The sequence below is a fragment of the Sus scrofa genome, chromosome 9 (assembly GCF_054392235.1).
Source record: "Sus scrofa isolate SSC_HxYL_T2T_F1_AM1 chromosome 9, Sscrofa_HxYL_maternal_Yorkshire_Landrace_v2.0, whole genome shotgun sequence".
NCBI classification, from domain to species: Eukaryota; Metazoa; Chordata; class Mammalia; order Artiodactyla; family Suidae; genus Sus; species Sus scrofa.
The window spans coordinates 101,802,638-101,827,236 of NC_139391.1; the positions used below are offsets into that span (position 1 = coordinate 101,802,638).

Genomic DNA, 24,599 nt, shown 5'->3' on the forward strand with positions numbered 1-24,599 from the left:
CTATTGGATGTTCCTATCGATCTTTTAAAAGACCTGCAATGTTAGAAGACAAAAGAGTCTTTCCACTTAGATAATGAATCAAAGAACAGTCAACTTCTTGAGATTTTTGTCAGTCTCACTCTAGCAGTTTTGTTACTCATGCATCCAAGTCTGTAGAAGTATTTTAGATCTTAGAGAAATGAAAGAATCAATGTTCCATTATCTGTCCTGAGTAACTGCCATCCTTTAAGTGACTATTCACTGAGGTGACATGTAGGAAAGTGAAAAGCTAGGTGTAATTGCTCGGTGAGAATTCTGTCCGTTTCTGCTAGAGGCCTCTTCTTTCCTTGATATCTCTAGCAACAGCTCTATGTTGGATCTGCTTCTGCCGTGGCCCAAGTCAGATTCCATCAGTGTGACATGTATGGAAGTGCTTGTGCTGACTGCTGCCTGGCTCGAGACCCTTACTGTGCCTGGGATGGCATATCCTGCTCCCGGTATTACCCAACAGGCACGCATGCAAAACGGTGAGTCAGTCTTCCATGGGCTCTTTCTTTATTTAGGAAGACCCTAACACTTCTTCTTCTTCTTCTTTTTTTTTTTTGTCTCTATCACTCTATACCCATTCTATGAAAATAACCATATTCTTTCTATTTAAATAAATCATCATAGTCCTATTTTGTTCATAAAATAAGCTTTGAAAATTTGATTTTTTTCCTGAAAATAACTCCCATCAAGTATGGTATAGAGAACAAACCGAGTCTGATGCTGGCGTTTTATTTTTCCTCTGGGTTCGAATCAGCTCTTCCCTTTCCTGAAACGTTAGCTGCAAGACATGAAACCAGTTTAGATAAACTTCAAATGTGGAAATGGCAAGCCACCCTGCATATGAAGAATTCAAAGACTTAAAAGGAAAATAAATAAACAAATTCTAAAATACATCCTGCATTTGCCCCATGTCCTCTCCACCAGCTGGTCTTCATTTATTTCATTTTGAAAGTGAATATTTTAACTCCTAGGCAAATGCATGACCTGTATAATTAATGAAATGTGTGATTTAATTCAACACAAATGAAAAGCACTTAAAGACCACCAAACTCTAATATCTGCAATTCAGTGAGGTCATTGCCACTTGTTAGAGAAGGTAAATCCTAGGATTCTTTGAATAAGAGATCTTAAGTTTTGAAGAATAAGGATCTTTTTTCACTCAAGTCATAAGAAATTGTGCATTCTTTGGGGAAATTATAAGGGAGAATATTTTTAGATTATAATGGGTGATTTTTCTCTTGATAAAAGCAATATAAAGCAAAAACAGAACTATATACAGTTTTCCTACTGAAAATCACTTCTTACTGATTTCATTTTCTCTTGCTCTTTCACTTGGGGCTACTAAAGAAACCTTTTTCAAAATATAATTTTATCCTATTTACTGTAGTTGTTATTTTCCTAAATTTACAAGTGTAGAGGAATCTTCTTGTGTGTGTGTGTGTGTCTTTTTGCTATTTCTTGGGCCGCTCCCGCGGTATATGGAGGTGTCCAGGCTAGGGGTCAAATCGGAGCTGCAGCCACGGGCCTACGCCAGAGCCACAGCAACACGGGATCCGAGCCGCGTCTGCAACGCACACCGCAGCTCATGGCAATGACGGATCCTTAACCCACTGAGCAAGGGCAGGGATCGAACCCGCAACCTCATGGTTCCTAGCCGGATTCGTTAACCACTGCGCCACAACGGGAACTCCTGGAATCTTATTTTTAAAAACTTAGTTGCTAATTGAAACTTTAGTTAATTTGAACTTACCTGTAAAAGATTCCAATGAATATTAAAAGATAGGATATATTAAGCAGATAGTAAAAATATGCTTTGAGAGGATATTTATGGAGTTCCTGTCATGGCTTAGTGGTTAATGGACCCGGCTAGTATCCATGAGGACTTGGGTTTGATCTCTGGCCTTGCTCAGTGGGTTAAGGATCCAGCATTTGCCATGAGCTGTGATGTTGGTTGCAGACTCAGCTCGGATTCCATGTTGCTGTGGTGTAGGCTGGTGGCTACAGCTTCGATTAGACCTGTAGCTTGGGAACCTCCATATGCCACGGGCGCGGCCCTAAAAAGACAAAAAAAAAAAAAAAAAGAGGGAAAGAGAGAGAGGATACTTATGACCTGAGCAACTTACCAACTGTATTAAAGAATTAACTTGAGGAGTTCCTGTCATGAGTCAGTGGTTAATGAACCCGACTAGCATCCATGAGGATGCAGGTCGATCCCTGGCCTTGCTCAGTAGGTTAAGGATCCTACTTTGGCGTGAGCTGTGGTGTAGGTCCCAGATGTGGCTTGGCATTGCTGTGGCTCTAGCATAGGCTGATGGCTACAGCTCCGATTGGACCCCTAGCCTGGGTCCTCCATATGCTGTGGGTGGGGCCCTAAAAAAAGACAAAAAGACAAATTTTTGTCTTGATTGATTTTGTAAAGAAAAGTTACAAAATTGATTTTGTAAAGAAAATTTATTAATTGAAAATATTGATTGATTTTGTAAAGAAAAGTTATTAATTGAAAGTATTGGTTTTTGATTGATTCACTCGTGAAGCCAATTACTGTACTATGTTTGAGAGATATGAAGAAACAATCAAGGGAGGTTCCATTGTGGCTCAGTGTAACAAACCTGACTAATATCCATGAGGATGCAGGTTTGATCTTTGGCCTCGCTCAGTGGGTTAAGGGTCTGGCCCTGCTGTGAGCTGTAGTATAGGTCGCAGATGTGGTCTGATCCTGCATTGCTGTGGCTGTGACATAGGCTAGTGGCTGCAGCTCCATTTCAACCCCTAGCCTGGAAACTTCCAAATGCTGAAGGCACAGCCCTAAAAAAAGAAGAAGGGGGAGAGGGAGGAGGAGAAGAAGAAGTAAAAAATAATCAAGGCCCCTATCTATTGGAAATCAGAACCTAAAGTGGAGAATGGAATTGTAAATAAGGATGGTGGTAGCTCACTACTGAGCGCTTAATATATACAAGGTCCTGGACTAAATGTAATACACATAATACATTATTCAATTCTCAAAATAACCCAGCCCTTGAGCTCAGTCTTGAAGGTGGAGATGTACAGAGATTCCAGTAAAAGGAAATTATTTATACAAAGGCACAAAATGTTCCTAGAAAATCATGGCGTTCCATAGGTTAGGAGTGAAGTACAACATCTAAGGGCAGAAAGGTAACTTCACCAAAAGTAATACAATTAATTATCCTATTGTTATTAATGACAATAAAAATGGTGAGAAGCCTTGCATTAAATGCTTATGAATAACAAGGTTTTGTATTATGCATGCAGCTGTAATAATGAATTTGAACTGAATAGTTTCCATAGCTAAATATTTCTTAGCATATGGTGCATCATGTAAGGATGTAGACCCACAAGTTTGTAATATAGTATTTGAAAGTGTGGACAAAAAGAGTTATTTAGAAAAAAATTAAGTAAATGAATGGGAAAAACATCACAGACAGGAAGGAGTGAGATGTGGGCATCAGGAGCCAAATTCATAAATGAGTTAGTCCAGCTCAGTGACATGTAACGGAGATCTTTGACTGGTGTCAGATCCTTTTGAACCATCACCCACCCCTGCAGGAGAACTTTTTGGATAAGTTCCAGCACATAAGGGAGAATAGTTTGCTTTTATAGCAGATCATTTTTTGCTTCAGACCTGACTAGCAGCAGAAATTGAAAACTGGTCATTAAAATAAATACTTTTCTGTTCACAGAGTGAAAATGAGTCAACAGAGGAAAAACATTAATTCACAATCCAAACCACTTGTTTAAATTAGCCTTCCAAAATACACTCTCATTTATAGAGCAAGGTCTTTTTTCTTCCTGTTTCTCTTGTATTTTGTCTCTTTCCAGCATTTTCTTTAAGTTTCCGAGAAGCAACAGGTATAAGAAAAATATGCGACTTTGAGAATAAAAGACAACTTTGCTTAACCTTGCTAAAACTCCTGGTCCAAATAAATTCTTTTCTCAATGCTGAAATAAAGAACAGCTATATTAGGATAGTATAAAAGGAACTAAATCCTTACTGGAGAATGTGATAATCTTTCTTTTAAATGCGTATTTCCAATAATTTTAAACAAAATTTTTGTTCAGTTATCCACAGTGCTTATCTAGAATTAGCTCATTGTTTTTCCCTTAATTTTCATATCACCTGTGGGGTAAATCTGAGACAATATCACTTCTGCAAGGTATAAACTATTTCCCATTTCATTGATTTATTCCTGTTCTGTTATTCATTATTGCTCGGCAGACTTGGGATTCCCAATACCAAAGCAATACTCAGTAATGTGAGGAATTAACAGCAGAGCCATTTAATTCCCATCTAGAGCTGCTATCAGTTGTATAATAGATATACATCCTAGTATAAAATACTATAGAAGCATAAAACTTTTTTACTTATGCTACTTACTTTTTTGTTAATTTCTATTTTCAACTTAGCTTAATAGACTGATCATGTGGCAAGTTTTGTTTTGTTTTGTTTTGGCTTCACCCACAGCTTACAGAGACTTCAAGGGCCAGGGACCAAACCCATAGCAAGCCGTATGTCAAGCCATAGCAGTGACAGTGCCAGATCCTTAACCCACTAATCCACTAGGGAACTCTTTCATGTATTTTGTTTGTTTGTTTGTTTGTTTGTTTTGCTTTTTAAAGCCATACGGCATATGGAGGTTCCCAGGCTAGGGATCAAATCGAAGCTACAGCTGCCGGCCTACACCACAGCTCAGGGCAACGCCGGATCCTTAACCCACTGAGCGAGGCCAAGGATTGAACTCGCAACCTCCTGATTCCTAGTTGGATTCGTTTCTACTGTGCCACTATGGGAACTCCGCAGTTTTAATCTTAACTGTAAAATTTCAGGCCTCTAGGTTAGGTTTTCTAATCAACAGTCAATTAAAAACATGCTTCCCCCCCCCAACAAAATTGATTTGAAATAATCATCTGCCCTAGCTCTCTGTATAAGGAAATACTTAAACTGTTGTTTGAGTACTGAGTTCTTAACTAAGATCTGGAGTCATGTGTGAGAAAGCAGTCCATCTCTTGAAATAATGCACCAACATCATTATTTGGTGGCAATGAGAAGAAAGTAGAATAAAAATAGATTGAGACTGGAATAGATTTTAGGGGTCAGTTAGCCCAACTTCATCTTACAAAACTGGATACAAAGAACCAGGAAAGAGAAGAGAGATGTCTAAGGTCACACAGCACATGCATGGTGGCATTAGGATTTGAATCTGTTTCCCTTTTCATTGCATGTGGTTAAAGCATCTTTTGTCACTTTGGAAGGCTCACTGTCTCCCTCTGGGGTAGAACTTCTGTTTTGCCTTCTGTTTTTTCCTTAATCTTGAAGAAATGCCATGATTTAAAGAAGCAAGTGGCATTTTCTGCCTTTATGTAATACTTCTATTTTTATCTCTAATCTGAAATTAATATGCTGAAGATCTTGATTTTATCATTCCAATACTAATAATGATAATTTCTGTTTAACTCCTAAAAAAATGCTTAACAAATGTGAAACATGGTGTATATTCTGGAATTCTTTTTTCATGGATAAAAAATATTGTCTTTTTTCTTTTTTTTTTTTTGGCTGCTCCTGCAACATTCACAAATTCCTGGGCCAGGAATTGAATCCACACCACAGCAGTGACCTGAGCCACAACAGTGACAGAGCCAGATCCTTAACCACTTAGGCCACCAGGGAACTCTGTCATTTTTCAACTGTATGTCTACATAAACTGTATAACATGAAAATATATTGGAAGTTACCCAATTGGGCAAATTGAAAATAAAGATAATATTTCTGGAGTTCCACCATATACGAGACATTGTGTTAAATATGTATAATGCACTATCACATTCAATAGAGGCATCTAATTTCTAAATATTAAAACTGAGTAAAAGAGTAAATTTAGCATATTATTAGTTTATTAGCAATCATACTGAACATTATGGCTATAGAACAAAACATTTGGATCCAAATGTCTTTACTTAAATGCACTTTAATATATATATATAGGAATTTTATGGATTTTTTTAACTTAGTCTGCTTCAAATTCTGTCTTTTTCTGCATACATCTTTTGCCACCAAAGACACATTTCAAGCTAGCAGACTTCTTGTTAAACTAAATTTTTTAACAAAATGTAAAGAAATCCTTCTTAAATTATTGTTTTGGGATCCATAATTCAAACTCATGTGACCATTTAAAGAATAGTTTTATGTAGATCTTATCCAGTGAACAACTTTCACTGGAAATATGGCAAACTATGAAACTTGGATTTTATCCTTGTTTTGTATGACTCATCAATTTTTTCAGTAGCAGGATACTGCTTGAAACTAATGCAGTTGGCTGTATTCTAAAGTCTGGAAAATTGAAATATGAACATCTCCTAAATGCAGTTACTTCCTTTCAGGCGGTTCCGCAGACAAGATGTTCGGCATGGAAATGCAGCTCAGCAGTGCTTTGGACAGCAGTTTGTCGGTAATCCATAGAAAATCAGTTGCCGTGGGTTGCATGGAGTGTGCATTGAGATAAACTGCAAGCTTATTAAAAAGAGTCCTTATTTTCTTTGTGATTGGTATATACTAGAATAATGTTACTGAAAGTATTCTAGGTTTTTCTATGTAGTTAAAATTTTGTGAATTTGGCATATGATTTTTCTTAATTCAGGAGATGTTTTATATACCCATCAAACTTTATTGTTAGACCTCAAAAAGGGACTCCTAGAACAAATATGCTGCATACTTTAGGTGGAGACTTTGTCAAGAGTGATCTAACAAGCATCAAGTCATCTACTAAGCTTTGCCTAGAATGAAGTGAAAAAATTTGACTCTTTAGTAAAATAGAGTAAGCTTAGAGCTGAGATGGATGTTATAGACATGAGTTTCTGCAAAAGGATGGTAAGAGATCCAATCGGTAAAGGAAGAGAAAGTGTCAGCTTTAGGCAAATTCCAGGTAGTCAGACAAGACAGATAAACACCATCCTGACTCTTCAAACCACGGTGGTTGGTGAACAGGCTGTACCCACCAAGAAGCAGCAGGAGGGAGAGGTACCACCACTGGGAGACCAGATGTGCTTATACATGCATCCAGAGACTGTGTAGGATGTAAGCCTTGGAGATCATTGACTAGAAAAAGGTAGGATGTTAGTTTTAGGGAAACTTAAGGGTCAGTTTTGAAGGCAAGGAGAACTCAAGCATAGGAAACAAACCCTGAGATCTAGTTATTGAATCTGACCTTGGTTAAGACAATGGATAAATCCTCTTGCTTTTATTCCCCAGTGCAGTTAGATTACTTGCCTGTTTGCAAATTCAATTTCAAGTTCAGTAACAGTCTTTCTGGGCCAAAATACAGATTATAAGACTACAATCAAAAAGCTCTTGTTCACGAAGTTTTTGGTTCAGTTTCATACTCTTCCTCCTGCAGGAGCCCAGTATGTGGATAAGTGCACTCCATTGTCAAGATATCAATCACACTTGTGTTTATGTAGTGCCGTATCTCCTCAATTTCTGCTTTCTGTGTTTGTTTCTAACCTTGAAGTTTAGTCCTATGCCTTGCTTTGGTTTGGTGCTCTTGATCTCTTGCCTGCTTTTTAAAAATTATTATTTTATTGAAATATAGTTGATTCAGGAGTTCCCTTCCTGGCTCAGCAGTTAATGATACCAACTAGGATCCACAAGGATGCGGGTTCAATCCTTGGCCTTGCTCAGTGGGTCAAGGATCTGTTGTTGCCATGAGCTGTGGTATAGATCACAGACATGACTCAGGTCCCGTGTTACTGCAGCTGTGGTATAGGCTGGCGGCTGCAGCTGTGATATGAGCTGGGAAATTCCATATTCCATGAGTGCGGCCCTAAAAAAGAAAAAAAAAAGAAATATAGTTGATTTACAGTGTTGTGTTAATTTCTATTGTATAGAAAAGTGATTCAACTATATGTACGTATGTCTATATATACATATATGTCTTTATCACTATGTTCTTTTTCATATTCTTTTCCATTCTGGTTTATCATAGGATATTGTATATAGTTCCCCATACTGTACAGTAGGACCTTGTTCTTTATCCACCCTGTATATAGTAGTTTGCACCTGCCAGTCCCAAACTCCCAATCTCTCCCTTCCCTACCCTCTCCTTCTTTTGCCTGCCTTATTAATGGATGATGCCACTGATCTCCTGTGTTTTTAACGGCAATGCACTTTCCTAACGTTCTGAATGTTCCATCCTTTGGAATCAAACTCCCAGTTACTTCTTTCTGTCTCAACTCATAGCCTACTGTGCCTTTATAATCCTAGTTTTTGGTATGCTACTCTTTCTCAATAAATTCTGTAAATGACCTGGCGTAGAAATTAGCAATAAGTAATAAAAGTTATTCACTTATGGCCAACAAGCACATGAAAAGATGCTCAACATCCCTGATTATTAGAGACATGCACATCAAAACTACCATGAGATACCACCTCACACCAGTCACAATGGCCAAAATTAATAAGTCCACAAATAAGAAATGCTGGAGAGGGTGTGGAGAAAAGGGGACCCTCCTGCACTGTTGGTGGGAATGTAAGCTGGTACAGCCACTATGGAAAACGGTATGGAGGTACCTTAGAAATCTATACATAGAACTACCATGTGATCTAGCAATCCCACTCTTGGGCATATATCCAGACAAAACTTTCCTTAAAAAAGACACATGCACCCGTATGTTGATTGCAGCTCTATTCACAATAGCCAAGAGCTGGAAACAACCCAAATGTCTATTGACAGACGATTGGATTAAGAAGAGGTGGTATATATACACAATGGAATGCTACTCAGCCATAAAAAAGAATGAAATAATGCCATTTGCAGCAATATGGATGGAACTAGAGACTCTCATACTGAGTGAAATAAGTCATAAAGAGAAAGACAAATACCATATGATATCACTCATATCTGGAATCTAATATAAGGCACAAAAGAACCTTTCCAGAGAAAAGAAAATCACAGACTTGGAGAATAGACTTGTGGTTGCCCGGGAGGAGGGTGAGAGAGTGGGAGGGATTGGGAACTTGGGGTCAATGGATGCAAACTATTGCTCATGGATTGGATTTATAATGAGATCCTACTGTGTAGCACTGAAAACTATGTCTAGATACTTACAACGCAGCACGACAGTGGGAGAAAAATTATGTACACATCTATGTGTAACTGGGGGGAATAACAATAAAAAAATAAATTAAAAAAATTTATTCACTTTTCTGTAGGGATATAAATAAGGAATCATTTAAAAATATTATTTATGAATAAAATCAAACTCTCAGGGCTGATGTTAAAATTTATTTTACAGGGGATGCTCTGGATAAGACGGAAGAGCGATTGGCCTATGGCATAGAGAACAACAGTACTTTGCTGGAATGTACCCCACGATCTTTACAAGCAAAAGTTATCTGGTTTGTACAGAAAGGACGTGACACAAGAAAAGAGGAGGTAATTCAAAGCTGCACATTCACTCTGTGGTGTCTTGCATATAGTGTGCATATTAGTAAACAGATGATGACTTATTTGGGTACTTAAAAATTAAACAATATGTTGTACTACCTGTCATTTGAGAAATGGGTATTTTGGGAGTTCCCACTGTGTCACTGTGGGTTAAGAATCCAACTTCAGTGGCTTGGATCGCTGTGGGAGTTGTGGTTTCAATCCCTGACTCTGTGCAGTGATCCTGTGCTGGAATTCAATCCCTGGCATGGGAGCTTCCACATAACACAGGTGCAGCCATAACCAAAAAAAAAAGGTATTTTTCTTTTTATTATATTTGACTTATATATGATTGTATATGTATGGATATATGCATATATCTGTATATATGCAAATATTTTAAAATGCATGTATATATAGATTTTTATATACATCTATATATATTATATACATATACATATATAATCAAGTATACACACATATATATGTATAAAATTTGGAATATAGAATTAGATTTTTACTTAGTAGGTATTTATTTCTTCATGATTTTATTGTCATGTTTTCAAAATTATGGTCTCAAATTATATCACCCAAAGCAATGTTTCAGGAAATTAGCAAAATTAAATACCCTTATTGCATACCTCTTAGACACATGGATAATAGAATTAAAACAACAACAGTGCCATTAAACCAATTGATGATAAAGCTGTTAAATGCTTATGTGACATTGTGTCAGGGGTTCCACTGTTGTCTACCAGGAACAAAAGGAAGGCATCAGTAATTTTGTCTTTTTAAGCAAGTTTAGTGGTGGAGATTATATTTCTATAATTATCTAAGTAATGAGAAAGAAATGAGTTGGACTGCTTTTATAAATGGAAGGATAGGCAGCATTTAAAGCATGCACATGGAATAGCCTGGAAGCAATCACTGGGTAGATGAATGCAGGTCTAGTGAGCTGGTAGTGTGGAGGGAGAGGTCAAGGGTGTGAAGCAGTTGAAAGCAGATAGAGCATTGTTGCCGTCCGTGTGGGTTTTGTACTCAATTTTTACAAAAGCGTAATTATAAAATAGAAAGTGGAAGAAAATTTGGTTTTATTAAAGGGAAATAGATTTTGGTGAATATTAGGAAATGGTTCTTAGTAAAGAGAAGGTATTTGGATAAGAGAGAGAAATTCTAGAGACCTACCTTAGGACACAGAGGAGAGCTAATAGGTACTCATCAGATAGGGGTCAGAGAAGGCTCCACCCCATTTTGGCCCCAGAGAGCAAACATTAGTCATTAGAAATCTAAGTGACTGATTCCAACTGTAGAGCATGATGACATTTTATGCCTTTTTGTCCTAGCCTGCTTCAGAAATAAAAATCCAACATGTTTTTGGTCTAGAATCATACAGGACTTTCTGGAAGATGACGAAGCTTATAAATTCCAGGTTCCTGGGTTAAATTATTAGAGAGAAAGGCACCTCAACAAAGACTATTAGAATATAGAAAGGCAATGAGGAAAGGAAAATTATCCTAAATTTTCATGACATCATAAGGATAAACATGTGTTCAAAAATGGTACTAGGTATTGCACTGAAATAAATTGTTGACTGAGTACTAAAGTATTTTCCATTCCACAAACCTGAAATAAAACTGATTTTTACATTCCATCAAACTCACTTGTCAGGAGAAGACCTGGAAATGTTCTATAGTTCCTCTAGTTGAATGGTTTCAGAAGACAGAGAAGTAATTCTTTCATCAGTAGTTTTATGCACTCAGAATGTTCTGTTTCTCATTTGGGACTCACTGTAATCTGTCTCATTTGGAAATCTTTACCAAATCATTTTGACATGCTGCAGCCATCAGTGTTCAACTTTTAAGTTTCTTTTTTCATACTGTTAGTATACTCTACTTCGTTTCCCCCAAAATTGTGTCACTATTTTCAACTACATTCAAGTTTCCCTGATGTATTTACTGATACTTGAAATTTTGAGTTTACTCTCTTTACGAGTTAGGTCATAATTAGAGAGTACTCGGCTTCTATGGACACACATGCACATACACACACACATATATATATGCACACACACATTTATTTATTTACAATCTAAAACAAAACAAAACAAAACACAAAATTGCTGATTTCATCAAAAGCTAAACATGTTATGCTGTGTACATGGAGCTGAGTGACTTTACGTGTGTTTCCTTTCAGAGTTTTTTAGCATCTGCTTAGAGTCTTTTTTAGAGTTTTTGGAGTTTTTAGGGTTTAGAATTTGGACCATTTTTGCATTTATTATGGTTACTATAAGACATGTAAGATCATTTTATTATTAGATCACCATCATAAAGATGTTCAAGTTCAGCTATTCCAATTCTTACCTCATGAGGGAATGCTTTTTAGAGCATCCTTGACAATGGCTATCAGGGCTCATTATGTACACTACAGGCCACAGTCAGATCATAGCCTTTCTAAAAATTTTGATTGTTGTATCCCTTTATTGAACTGAAATATTTGAGTCTGGAATGTGCTCACGAATCCACACTCAACCCTCTTAACTTGTCTGGAAACCGCATCTTCAGGTGGATGACATTTTTTGCTCCAGTGAATCTTTAGAAATGCTCCATAGCCAGATTTCTGGAAAGCCTCTAGCAGTTCACTTATCTAGTTTTCAAACTGGGTTACTGCAGTTCTCTTGAATATGTACTTTATGGTTTCCTGCTTCCTTAAATAACACATATGAAGTGCAATCTGTACATTTTATTAATTCCATAAATGCGTGTGGGAAGGCTAATTTATAAATACTTCATAGGGGAGCATTTTCCCTTGGCTTGATGACCTGATTAATTATGGTGTGTTTCTATTATTATAAAATCCTATGGGAAAGACTTCATACAGGAGACTTGATAGATGAGGCTGCTTTTAAAGTCTGTCTAATGCGTGCAGGAACCGTGGTAGGCACCTTACGTTATTATTCTTGCATCTCACAACTGCACATGAGGCATAATAATCCTCCTCTTATAAATGCAGAAACTTAAACTCAAAGAGGCATAGCTCATAAACAAAGTCAGCGATGGACCCAAGGCTTGAACTCAAGTGTTCCAGGCTCCTGGGCTGAGCTGCTTCACGTTTATGTATCATCCAAGCCATGAGGGATTTGCTATATGCATTTTATAAAATGTACGATTTTATTCTAAAAAATGTATTTATCAATGAGATCATTGAGAAACAGAAAAAATTCCCTGGTTATTCATAGCTAGTAAGGTGATTTCTGATCCAGGTCTCTCAGTGCTTAATGCTGAATGATACCAGCTTCTGAAATCAAAATTCTAAATATAGTTTCACATGCTCTGGGACAAGCATAGAGCAAATGGAAAACTGTTCACGGCAGAGGTTCTGGAATTTGATTTCTGAAAAATGCTCCTGATGTCAAATGTGTGTGTGTGTGTGTGTGTGTGTGTATTTTTTTCTCTCAGGGTTTAGTAGAGCATGCCACTGCAGTATTGGTAACTGAGCACTTCTCCTCATGTTAAAATGTCTGAGAACCTGTCATTAATTTGAAGAGTGCCCAGTTAATCCAGAAATCATTATTATACAACATGTACATCAGTGAATTTCCACTGTCATGTTGCTTTTTTTTAGGATTCTACCCTAGGCCAGGCAGTAGAAGTGGGATTCTCTAGCAAAATAAGTACACTCTATCATTTGAGCTTATCTGGATATGAAACTCAGAGCCCTCTACCTCCTTTTCTTGGGTTTTTAACTGAAATATTGCTTTATTCATTTATTTGAAACATATTTAATGAGCACCTACTATGTCTTGCTTTTGTAAAACTTGTATTCTGGAGAATGGAGAAAGATGGAAGACTTATAACTAAATAAGAATGTTACTTAATGTATCAGGTGCTGATATGGGGGAAATAGAAGAGAGATGATTTGCAGGAAAAGGTTGTAATTTTAAACAGGTGGTCATGGAAGGCCTTGCTGGGAAGTTCACCAACAAAGTGACATTTGGAAATGACTTGAAAGAGGTGAGGTGATAGGCCATGTGACAGTGTTGGAGAAGTGCTTTCTGGACAGTGGGAGCAGCAGAGGTAGAGCCCCTGCCTTATCAGGATGCCACCCAATAAGTTCAAAGAACATTGGAGTGGAGGGTAGTAGCTAGAGGAGAAGGAGCAATAGGGAAACTCATAAACTGAGTCCAAAAGTGAGATCAAAGGTCAGCTCCTGCAGAGATTTGTAGCCCCTACAAAGGGCTTTGGGTTTTTCTCTGAATTAAATAGTAAGATATTGGGTAGTTTTCAGCAGAGCTATGATGTAATTAGTATTTGATTTTAAAAAGATGACTTTGGGTATTTAGAATGTAATGGGGTGGGAATAAAGGTGGAAGCAGGTAATTATTGAGGTGATAGGGACATACATCTTTGTGTTCAATGATACCATGTTAACTGTCAGTGTGCGTTTACTTACAAGGGTCAAAAGATGGGCAAGTGGCTGCCCCATATATGTAATAGTAACTACTTCACATATACTCTTTGGTATTACTGAAAATTGTGAAGGCTGTTCAACATTGCAGATGGAATACATTTCTGGACTTCTGTTCTCCATATTTAAGTATCTAAAATAAGTGTTTTACTTCAGTAAATATTCATTCAGAGCCTATCTTTATAGGTGATGAAGCCTGCAGTCTTTAAGTGAATACCGTAAGGTAAGCAGGTAATTATATTACGTTCATTACAGTGTAGTGTGAAACAATGGAAAAAGAAAATGTTTGTAGAGGTAGCATAATGGAAAATTAGGGGAAAAGTCAAGGCAGAGGTGACATTTGAGTTATGTCTTGATGGATGATGAATGAGTAGAATCTAAATTAGAAAGAGTGGTATAAGCACAAGTGATGGAGATGAGAAATAACACAGTAGGTGTAGACCTGTGACTGTATATAAGGATGCAAAAACAAGCAGATTGGGAGTCTTGCTGTGGCTCAGTGGGATTGATGGTGTCTCTGTAGCACCAGGATGCAGGTTCAATCCCTAGCCCAGCACACAGGGTAAAAGGATCCAGCGTTGCTGTAGCTGTGGCATAGATCTCAACTGTGGCTGCCATCTGATCCCTGCCCCAAAAACTTCATATGCCACAGGGTGGCCAAAAAGGAAAAAAAAAAAAAAAAAAAGAACAGATTGATCTAGGAACTATTTCACTTGATTTGTAAGCCAATAAAAACACTACACAAACTGTTTAAACACATTTCTTAAGAAACTGGCTTGCAGACTTGGGGGTTAAGCAAGATGCAATTCCATGTATTTGAATTTATAAATCTCCAAAATAATTGTAGATATTTGGAAAGAAACCCCCACTTGCTAAGGCACATGGTTGGACAAATTGAAGAATTTCTCTATGTATTCCTCTTTCTCTAAAATGCATGAGCACTACGTTTTGAAATAAGTTAATTGAGGAAAAAATATGAATTGATTTGCTTAGGTTTAAATGTTTATTAGCTCACTGTGTATAATTTTCAGTTATTATGACAAAGAAAGCCATAGTTTCTTCAAGATACTCAGAAGATTAGTATAGCTGCTCACATTAATAGGATCATCATCTTGAATGTTTTAAGTTTGGAGTATATTATTTTTAACCTGAAAGTAGTATGGTCTTTGGAACCTTGACAATGACTTAAAGCAGAAGTTGGCAAACTGCAACCTGGGGGCAAATAGGGCCCTCAGCCTCTTTTATACATAAACTTTTATTTGAAAACTGCCACATCCATTTGTTTACCTGGTGTCGTGACTGTTTTCATGCTACAACTGCAAATTTGAGTAGTTATAAGAGACCATGTGACGTACAAAGCTCATCTTTGCTTTATAGCTCTTTACAGGAAATTTGTCAACCTCTGATTAAAGAGCTCAAATGAAAACACATACAAGTGAAACCATTTTAAATATCTCTGTACTTTGGACAAAATACTTTTCTATGAAAAAGAAAGCCCTCATTTTGTGCTGAGCACTCTAATTTCATTGGAATGAGTTTCAACAAAACCAAGCAAAATGAGTATTTTCCTGGAGTATGTTCTTTTGGACTTTAGTCCTTTTCTGACAAAGCCAATGTGTGTTACAGAGACACTCTAAAAGTTGGGTTCTAGAAAGGAGTCGATAAATTCCCAGTGGGGAAATTTGGGGACAGTCCCAAGAGACATAAAATATTCTTTATGCCTGTGCCAAAGTGGTATAAGGCAGGCCAAGAAGCTGCTGGTCCATGAGACTGCCATTATAATGTATCTCTTGTAAGCATAGAAGATTCCTTGTTCCTTGTTGATCCTTCTTTTGGGGATTCTCAGTTTAAGGGAGACTATTTTTGTGTATGTTTGTGTTTCTTAAAAATAAAGTATCAATTTATTCATTGTATAGATTGCTTAAATAATACTCAAATGTGCTTCTTTATTATAGAAAATTCAAGAGAGGATGTAAGTTGACATCAGAACTCCAAATCTTCAATTTGACTTTACTCTCTTTTTTTTTTTTTGCTCTGTGCCAAAAATTATGACTTCTCGACTTTGTCTTCAGACCAGCTGCTGAGTTGAATAAATGCATCAAAGTTATTTAAATACTGTTGAGAAATTTAAGAGACATGGTTAACTTATCAATCAGAAGTTCCTTCTACATATCTTAGAATTCACTGCATATATGCTAAATTTGTAGTCTCAATGAAAGCATAATTTTATTGATGATACAGTGCATTATAGAGACAGTTTCTCAACAGAAAAATAGAGTACACAGATTACATCTTTTAAAGTTGTGGTTGTATTATGTCATTGAAACTAGGAGAATATGATTAAAATCTTTATTCTGTCCTCTTGGTTGTTAGATGACTCATATTTTCTCGACCTTCACCAATGCTAGGTAATCCATGGCAGGGATCAATGACAGCCCTATGTTTACATTTTTGTCTTTATATACATGTTCTGAAAGCATCAGATTTGTTCCATGTGAATATTATTTGTTTTTCTTGTTGTCATAATATTAAAGTGCATGAACTCTTTGCTTCATTTCAAATATCTCTTTAGTAATTTTGATGTTTCTACTTAAGTCTATTAAAATGTGCTCCTTTTTTCTAAACTAACAACTCTTTACAGGTAAATATTTAGAATTTACCTTTTTCAGCCTTGACAAGCATATTTTTATAATGTTATACGCCCCATATTTTAGTTCTGGGGTAATTAGCTGTATAGCTTTTTAATTTCGTTTTGTCTCTTTGCAATGGCAAAGACACATTTCTGTTGTATAAAGGGAGAATATAAAGCAACTTGGTCCTAAGAGTAGAAATGGGTTTAGAGTTTCAGGCAGAACTCTCTTCTGTTACTTTTCCAAGAGAATGCTGAACGTCCTTGAAAACTAAACATTCCTTTTAGATCTATGGAATCAGATATGGAGCTATGTTTTATCCCTCCGAGACCAATCTGACTCTAGACATCTGGTTAAATAAAGCAACATGGTAGTGCAGCAAGCCCATCTACAGGCACTCAGTAGATGCTTAAAAACACCAATTCCTTCATTTTCTAAGTTCTCTTGTTCTAGTGTACATTGTGGTTTTTATCATCTTCTCAAGAATAAGTACACATCTGCTTGATAATATATCAGCTTAGAACTGTATATCCATATCATATTGTTTAAACCCATGGAATGACTTATACTGAACGGGACTTGGACATCTTGTCCTCAGTGAACACTGAGGCATTACTGTAAGGAAACGTATTTATTGCAGTGCTGTTGTTTGGACACCTGCCTCTCATTTTATGAAAACACAGATGAGATTTTTCTCGTACATCAGTGCCAGGAAAAGATATACTTGTCATAAGGAGTGATTTAAAAAAATATATTTTAGAAACATTTGGATCTCAGAATTTATCATATTTTCCTCTTTCCTTTGGTCACTAGGAAATCTAGTGCTGAATTTATACTCCTGAGAGAGTGGCTGCTCAGTACCATATGGTGTTCATTTTGTACTGAAACATCATTTTACTTTCATCCTCTGTCCTCTCCATCCTGACCATCCTGATGTTCTTATCTATAGAAATTTTCAATAAAATACTCTCTTAAACTGTTGCTTCTTTTGAGCAGAATTTCTAAAAGTATATGATTGTAGTATCCTAGAGCATGAATAGATCTTACAGCCAACTTAGTTTCTTCTTTGACATACCAAGATAATTATTATAAACATCTGAGGTTTTTGTCTGTTTTGCTTTTTCTTTCTCGTTTTCGACTTCAGATGCAAATTTTACTTAGTCATACTACTTATTTTGATGGCATGTTGTCGTGATCAGTCCACACAGATCTCCTCTCTTGTTTTACTTTATTTTTCTTGGACCACCTTTCTCCACTTTTATCCTTGCTTCCTCCTTTTTCTTTTTCTCTTTTTTTCTCTTTCTTTCTTACTTCCTTTCCTTCCTTTCTTCTTTCCTTCTTTCTTTTTCTTTTTGACTTTTTAGGGCCATGTTGCACCTGCAGCATATGGAAGTTCCCAGGCCAGGGGTGGAATTGGAACTGCAACTGCCAGCCTATGCCATAGCTATAGCAACGTGGGATCTGAGCTGAATCTGCTACCTACACCACAGTTCACAGCAACATTGGATCCTTAATCCACTAAGAAAGGCCAGGGATCAAACCCACATCCTCATGGATACTAATCGTGTTCATAACCTGCCGAGCCACAATAGGAGGTCCCCTTCCTTCTTTCTCCATATGCATCCACTGTAATGATTGTCATAAGTTCAATACTGTATTTACATATTGAACAAGTATGTAACATTTTAGTATACATTAGCTGTGAAAATAAATGTTTTGTGTTATAGATCTTACTCTGCTTCAACTTCTTAAAACTCAGCACTCTTTTGTCTGGTTTACATTGTGGCTGTGTGTGTCTCTGTTGCATTGTGTCTGACTGCTGTTTATCCCAGGGTGCGCATTCATTGCTCGTAATTGACTCATTCCCCTAAGAGTGGTAATTCCCCACTACTGATATTTAATGATCATCTCTACAGGCAACCCCTTAGAGATCTGGGTGCAAATTTCTACATTATTATCTATCAACATCCTTTATTTCTATAGCTATTGTCAGTTTGCTTTCCGGAATGTCTGCACCATCTGTACTCTCAAAGCAGTTCATGTGAGTTCGCAGTTCCCCCATACCCTCACCTGTATTTGGTGTTTTCTCATTTTTGTCTTTTTTCTGCGTGTAAGGTTTAAATTTGCATTTCTAAAATTACTAGTAAAGTTGAACATTAAATTGTATACTTATTAAACATTTGAGTTTCTCCTCTGAATTGCCTGTTTAAATGCTTTTTCCATTTTCTCTTTTATTTCTCTTTGTTGACATTCAAGAGTTCTTTGCGGAGTTCAGGTCACAGTGCAGCGGAAATGAATCCAACTAGGAACCATGAGGTTGAGGGTTCAATTCCTGGCCTTACTCAGTGGGTTAAGGATCTGGTGTTGCTGTGAGCTGTAGTGTAGGTTGCAGATGTGCCTCGGATCTGGTGTTGCTGTGGCTGTGGTGTAGGTCGGCAGCTGTAGCTCTGATTAAACCCCTAGCCTGGGAACCTCTATATGCCATGGGTGTGGCCCTAAAAAGATAAAAAGACAAAAAAAAAAAAAAGAGTGTTTTGCATCTTCTGTGCACCTTAATACATTCTTGAATATAAATATTCCAAACTTCTTTGATGTGGTTGATATTTCAAATAGAACATTTTTTCAGAGTATAGAGTTTTTATTTATGATAACTTCCTTCTCAGCATCTTCCTGTATTTGATAAAATCTTTGCACATTTGGATCTTTAATCAAAAGTATATATACAACATTATTTGTTCTCTATATAGTGTGATAGGTTTCCCCAGATGAGCTCTTAAGTAATTGCTCCTGTCTCTTTTGGGGAATTATCTCTATCATATACCGAGTTCACATTGGAAAGTGTTTTTAATAAAAGTAAAATTTTTATACTGTCATATATGGCATATTTTCTGTAAGTCAAACAAAATTTTTTGTATTGAAGGTGGACCAGATTAAAAAAACAAACATATAAATTGTTGGTCTTCATTTCTCGACTAAAATTGATATCATTGTTAAATGTATTCTGAACTAAACCAATTCAAGACTGTGTCTCTCTATTTCCTATAAAAATTGTGGAACCATATGGTTGAGACACATGGAAATCACTGCTTCTTCCTGACCAGCTACCAGATGTGCAGGGTTCTTTGTTCAATTACTTTTTTTTATTTGACATTATAAACATACTGAATCAATCTTTATAGCTCCAGAATATTAAAACCATTTTCAGTCAGAAATTTTGGATTTTTGTAGATTGCCTATAAGAATATTTGATAAAATGATGTATTACGTACTGTCTTCTAGACCAGGGAAATCTGGTCTGCAGACAGCACAGCTGGCTGAAAACAATTCTGTAATCAAGATTTGATGCTGAAGGTACCCATGTTAACTAAAGTATAAAGATTAAATCGTGGAAGGACTTCAAATACAAATTTCTAAGTTTTTTTTTTTATTTGTAGGCATTCATGGGCCAATGAAGATGCATTTAACTTTCAAAGCAATTTAACCTACATAGTGTACAGCTGTCCAGACTCCAGAGTTAAAATATATTTTATTTCGGAAATTCTGATTCACTGTACCCAGGAGGGGAGACCAAAATTCAGAGATAGGCACTATATATAACAGGCAAGATACATGATGTAGGAGAGTTCTCACCATAATTGTTGTGCTTCCATATTTTTGAATCAGTCTGGGCTTAATATATACACAGTACACTGTTTCCCCAACTTGGGTTTCTGATTATGAAAGAAACACCTGCTTTTTATACCAGACTCGAAAACATAAAAAGACCAAGATAGTACTTCTCATCCAGTGCCGAAGGATTTGTATTTATTTCTATATTTTGCTTTTTGTTTTATGTTAAACCACTTTTTATAAACTGCTTGTTATATGCAAGAAACTAGGCTGGCTGACTCTCCTGTTGTTTCAAGTATTAGTCACTCTCACAGGAGGTATGGTAGGGAGTGAATGAAGGAATATAATCATGATGATATTCATATGCAAGTTCCTTTCAGGGAAAGGAAATATTCTAGAATAGTTTTTCCCATGTATCTGTGGCACACAGCCCTCTTCTTTAATTAGTTACTAACTGCCCCCCAAATCATGCTTGCTTCCTCTCTATCCAAATTATTACTGAATGTACCTCGTGAAAGTGAATAGCTTTTGAGTAGAGGTTTCCTAGTCTGCCCCATTGCTTTGCAGGTTTGTACACTATGAACTTTTTTATATAGCATTCTTCCATCTCACTGTGCTCTGAGCACTTTATTCCTTGTGGAATATTCAGAATGATTAGAAGATAGACATTGCCCTTATGAAACTTAAAACATGGTTCAAGAGATGAAACTGGTATGGAAAAATAATTTGAAAAAGGATGAAAAATACCAGCTTGTGTGCTGCAAATGTGAATGTTATTGAGTTAAAAAAAAAAAAAAAAAAGAGGCAAAAACCCTTCATGGGCTGTAAAGAAACATCCGTTTAAGAAGTGAAGGTTTACCTGGTAGCATGGCCAAGTGTCTAAGGTGCTGCATTTAAGAGGTTAAAGTTTAAGCCTGGAAGGAAATTTTTTTTTAATGGATGAGTGGATGCTAGAAAGGAGTTCAGCTCATGGAAAGAAAGACTAAGACCAGAATAAGACGTAGACATGGAAATAAGTTGGCAGTACAGGGGCCAAGAGCAGTAGGCATTGTGAGGAGGAAGATTTGAATCTGAGATTTTATAGGTTTCTCCCCCAACCACGCACCTGCTCTTAAAAGTGTAGCATTTTCTAATGCTGCTCTCATAACTTAGAATATTTATTAAACAGTCACTAGAATGAAAGAAGAAATGCATTTTTGATGCTTGTGGCTTTATTCAAATACTGAATGAAAATATAAACAAATATATGCACCATTTAAATGCCTATTAAATACCATGATTTTTTTCCACTGAAACAAGGTATCCTCATGAACATGTTATGGGATGGGAACTACCACATGTGAGTGTGTATGTGTGTGTAAAACATCTATCCATAGCACCGTGTGCCATGTGATGACTCATGCCCCTCCCACTGTATCCCAAGTGACTTCAAAAATTTTATGTACAGTACAACATAGAAATTTGGTATTCATTTGGCTGAAATGTCTCATTAACATATTAAATCCATGTTTGTTCTCAGAAGCTGGAAACTGTTAAAACTATGCAAATGGTTTAGGATCTAGGATAAACACAAACTCTGATAATGAGGTTGATCTTCCACATGATGCCAAGTAGAGTTTATGAATTTATATTGTTTTCATGAAGGTAAACACACAAAGAAATCCTTCTAGAATGCTCAGTCATCTCCAGAAATGCACCTCTTTCCACCAGCCCTAGTGAGAAACACAACACTGCGCTGTATGGGGCATGGAGACTTAGAAAGACAGAATCTGGTTAATTGAGTGATTCTCACCTGCTCAGATAAACAACATAGTCTGAATAAGTTCTCAATCAGGAGCATGAGATAAAAGGAATCATCTTTGAAGAGTATTAGTCTTCAAAGGGGGGTGATATCAGTTAATAGAAAATGTCCTAAAGATGGTTGTTATATATTTGCAGGTAGTGTCACAGGCTCAGGTGTCTAAAAGTTAACAGGTGAAATGATGGTATTAAGGAAACGAAGATACTTAGACACTGGAATAAAGGGAGCCTGTTTGAAGACAGGAGATTTAGTTCAGCCTTTTGGGATGAAGAGGTGCCAGTGTGGGAATCTCTCTAAGCAAAGACAAGAGCATAGGTCCTAAAGCAGAATCAAGTTGGGTTTGAAAGCAGGAACAGAAAGATTTGAGGGGTGCCTGCAGTAACACAAGGTCAAAAAGTCATGAAGTATGAGAGTCTGACATGTAGCAAAAATAGGGAAATGGAATGGATGTTTCTGCCAGTCACCGGTGAAGAAATGTTGATGGGAACTTGGTGTATTGGATGTGCAGGCAGAAAAATGATAGTGAAGTATACAATGACCAGCAGTGGAGGAGAGGGTGACTACAAGGATAATGATGTAACTGCCCAAAATAGGGAAGTTAATAAATGGGAGCAGAGTCCAATTTGAGGGAAAGGCATTGAATTGCAGTTAAAGAAGAATCATATACATGAGTCTTGGTCAGTGTTTTATAATGAATAAGAGATACAAGACAATGGATTATCTATGTGTAAGACACACTATCTTAGAGAACCTAATTGAATTGAGAAAGTAGAAGAATTATCAATGGATGCAAATAAAACATGAAGTCAGGGAGGGACAGAGGATTGACTGTGCCTTCAAAGGAATGAAAAATCCACAGGAAAGACCAAGAAGGAGCCAAGAAGAGCCCCAATGTAATGGCATGTAATACACGGAAAAGAAAGACGTTTAAGGAGGTGTCCAGTGCAGCCACAAGTGTAAAAACAGCGGAGGATGTGCTAAGAGTCAAGATCGTCTTAGGCATAGTGTGGTGGATTTATGGAAAATGCTAGTGGTGAAGAGTGCCCAGAAGCCCAGGGAAATGGACAGAGTGGCACAGAATCCTAACTCCTTAAGAGTTATTTGCTGTGGCAGGTGTCAAGGATATGTTCTCAGCAAAACCAACCAACAAATCACAGATTGTTTCTATGTGGTGAGGATGGCTTGGTTGAGGGCTCTCACTGATTCGTCATGGGAGAACTTCCTGAGGTAAGGCCATCCAGTTCTGTCCATCAGGGCATGGTCCTGCCACGTTGAGGAATTTCCTGTGAAGGATTTTTATCACCTAACTGTGTCACTCTGAAGCTGCTTAATAATTTACCTTACATACCCTGCGGGAGCCTTGAAATTGATCAACATCCCTATTTGGCACACAATCTCTTTCTGCACCACTAATGCCATTTGCCACATTATTACTACACAGAAGTAACCACATGTGAGTAATCCCATTGCAACTTCGGATGGGCTCGAATTGATTAAGGCTTGGGAGAGCTGAGCCTGGCAGGTCTTCCCCAGACTTACCTTTGGGACAGAAAACATGCTTGTGGTAATGGCCTTTCCTGCCAAAGTGGTGTGCTTGTGACATCTTTATACGCCCCTCTTGTACTGGCAAAGGTGAATGGGGCTTTTGTTCTGTATTCTCAAAGGGGAAATCAGCCAGTGTGGAGTGCCAATTACCTTTATTCCATCATGATGGGACCCTAGGCTGCATGAAAACAAATACTACTTTGTTTTCAGCTAAAGGAACAGACAGGCATACCTCATTTCATTGCACTTTGCTTTATCACTCTTCACAGACACAGTGGTATTTACCATTTGAGGGTCATGGCAGTCCCACTTTGAGCAAGTCTATTGGAGCTATTTTTCCAGCAGTATGTGCTTGCTTTAGGTCTTTGTCTCATGGTTTCACATATCACAATATTTCAAAATTTTTCATTATTATATTTGTTATGGTGATCTGTGATCAGTGATCTCTGCTGTTACCATTGCAAAAAAAAAATGCAACCTGTTAAAAGCTCAGATGATGGTTAGCATATTTTAGCAATTAGTATTTTTAGTTAAGGTATACATGTTGTTTTTGAGACATAAGCTGTTGCACACTTAATAGACCACAGTATAGTATAAACATAATGTTTAAATGCACTGGGAAACCAAAAATTTGTATGACTTGTTTTATTGCGATATGTACTTTATTGCGGTAGTCCAGAACCAAACTCACGACATCTCCAAGGTGTTCCTGGATATAGGAAAGCTGGAGGTCAGTATTGATAGCACCCCGCAAGGTCTTCTCACCTGTGTTATTTTATTAACTTCACAGCAATCCTTCAAGTTACAGTAGGATTATTACTTCTATTTTTACAAAGAAAACTAAGATAGAAAATACGCATAAATATCCTCGTTCACCCATTTAGTAGACAGTGCTGTCAGTACTTGAATCTAGCTCTGTCTAGTGTCAAGTCATACACTCACTAGTACAATTATTGGTGATAAAATGAGTTATGAATTAAAAGCCTTATTGTGCTCTTCTTGAATTACAATGATTTATTTGCAGACGTGCATAAGTTATTCTGTTACAAACATGACAAGGACATATTTGAATTCTGAAGGTAAAAGCAG

At 37.0% G+C, this 24,599-nt stretch overlaps 1 protein-coding gene and 1 long non-coding RNA gene across 4 annotated transcripts in view; both read left to right on the top strand.

Annotated features, from left to right (window-relative positions):
* The window catches only part of SEMA3E (semaphorin 3E), a 258,462-nt gene that overhangs the window by 229,785 nt on the left and 4,078 nt on the right, over nucleotides 1-24,599 (top strand). For 2 of the 3 annotated variants that reach the window (XM_084977289.1, XM_003130220.7), the window contains exons 14-16: nucleotides 340-506; nucleotides 6,421-6,488; nucleotides 9,331-9,470. In XM_084977289.1, the coding sequence (XP_084833415.1) occupies nucleotides 340-506; nucleotides 6,421-6,488; nucleotides 9,331-9,470 (375 nt within the window). Of the gene's footprint in view, nucleotides 1-339; nucleotides 1,616-1,937; nucleotides 2,848-6,420; nucleotides 6,489-9,330; nucleotides 9,471-24,599 lie in introns of those variants that run through there. The other variant, XR_014816009.1, reaches the window with a different exon arrangement.
* Nucleotides 12,355-16,484, top strand: LOC146400051 (uncharacterized). The gene is made up of 2 exons (XR_014816011.1): nucleotides 12,355-14,148; nucleotides 15,881-16,484. It is a non-coding gene; the product is annotated as an uncharacterized LOC146400051 (long non-coding RNA).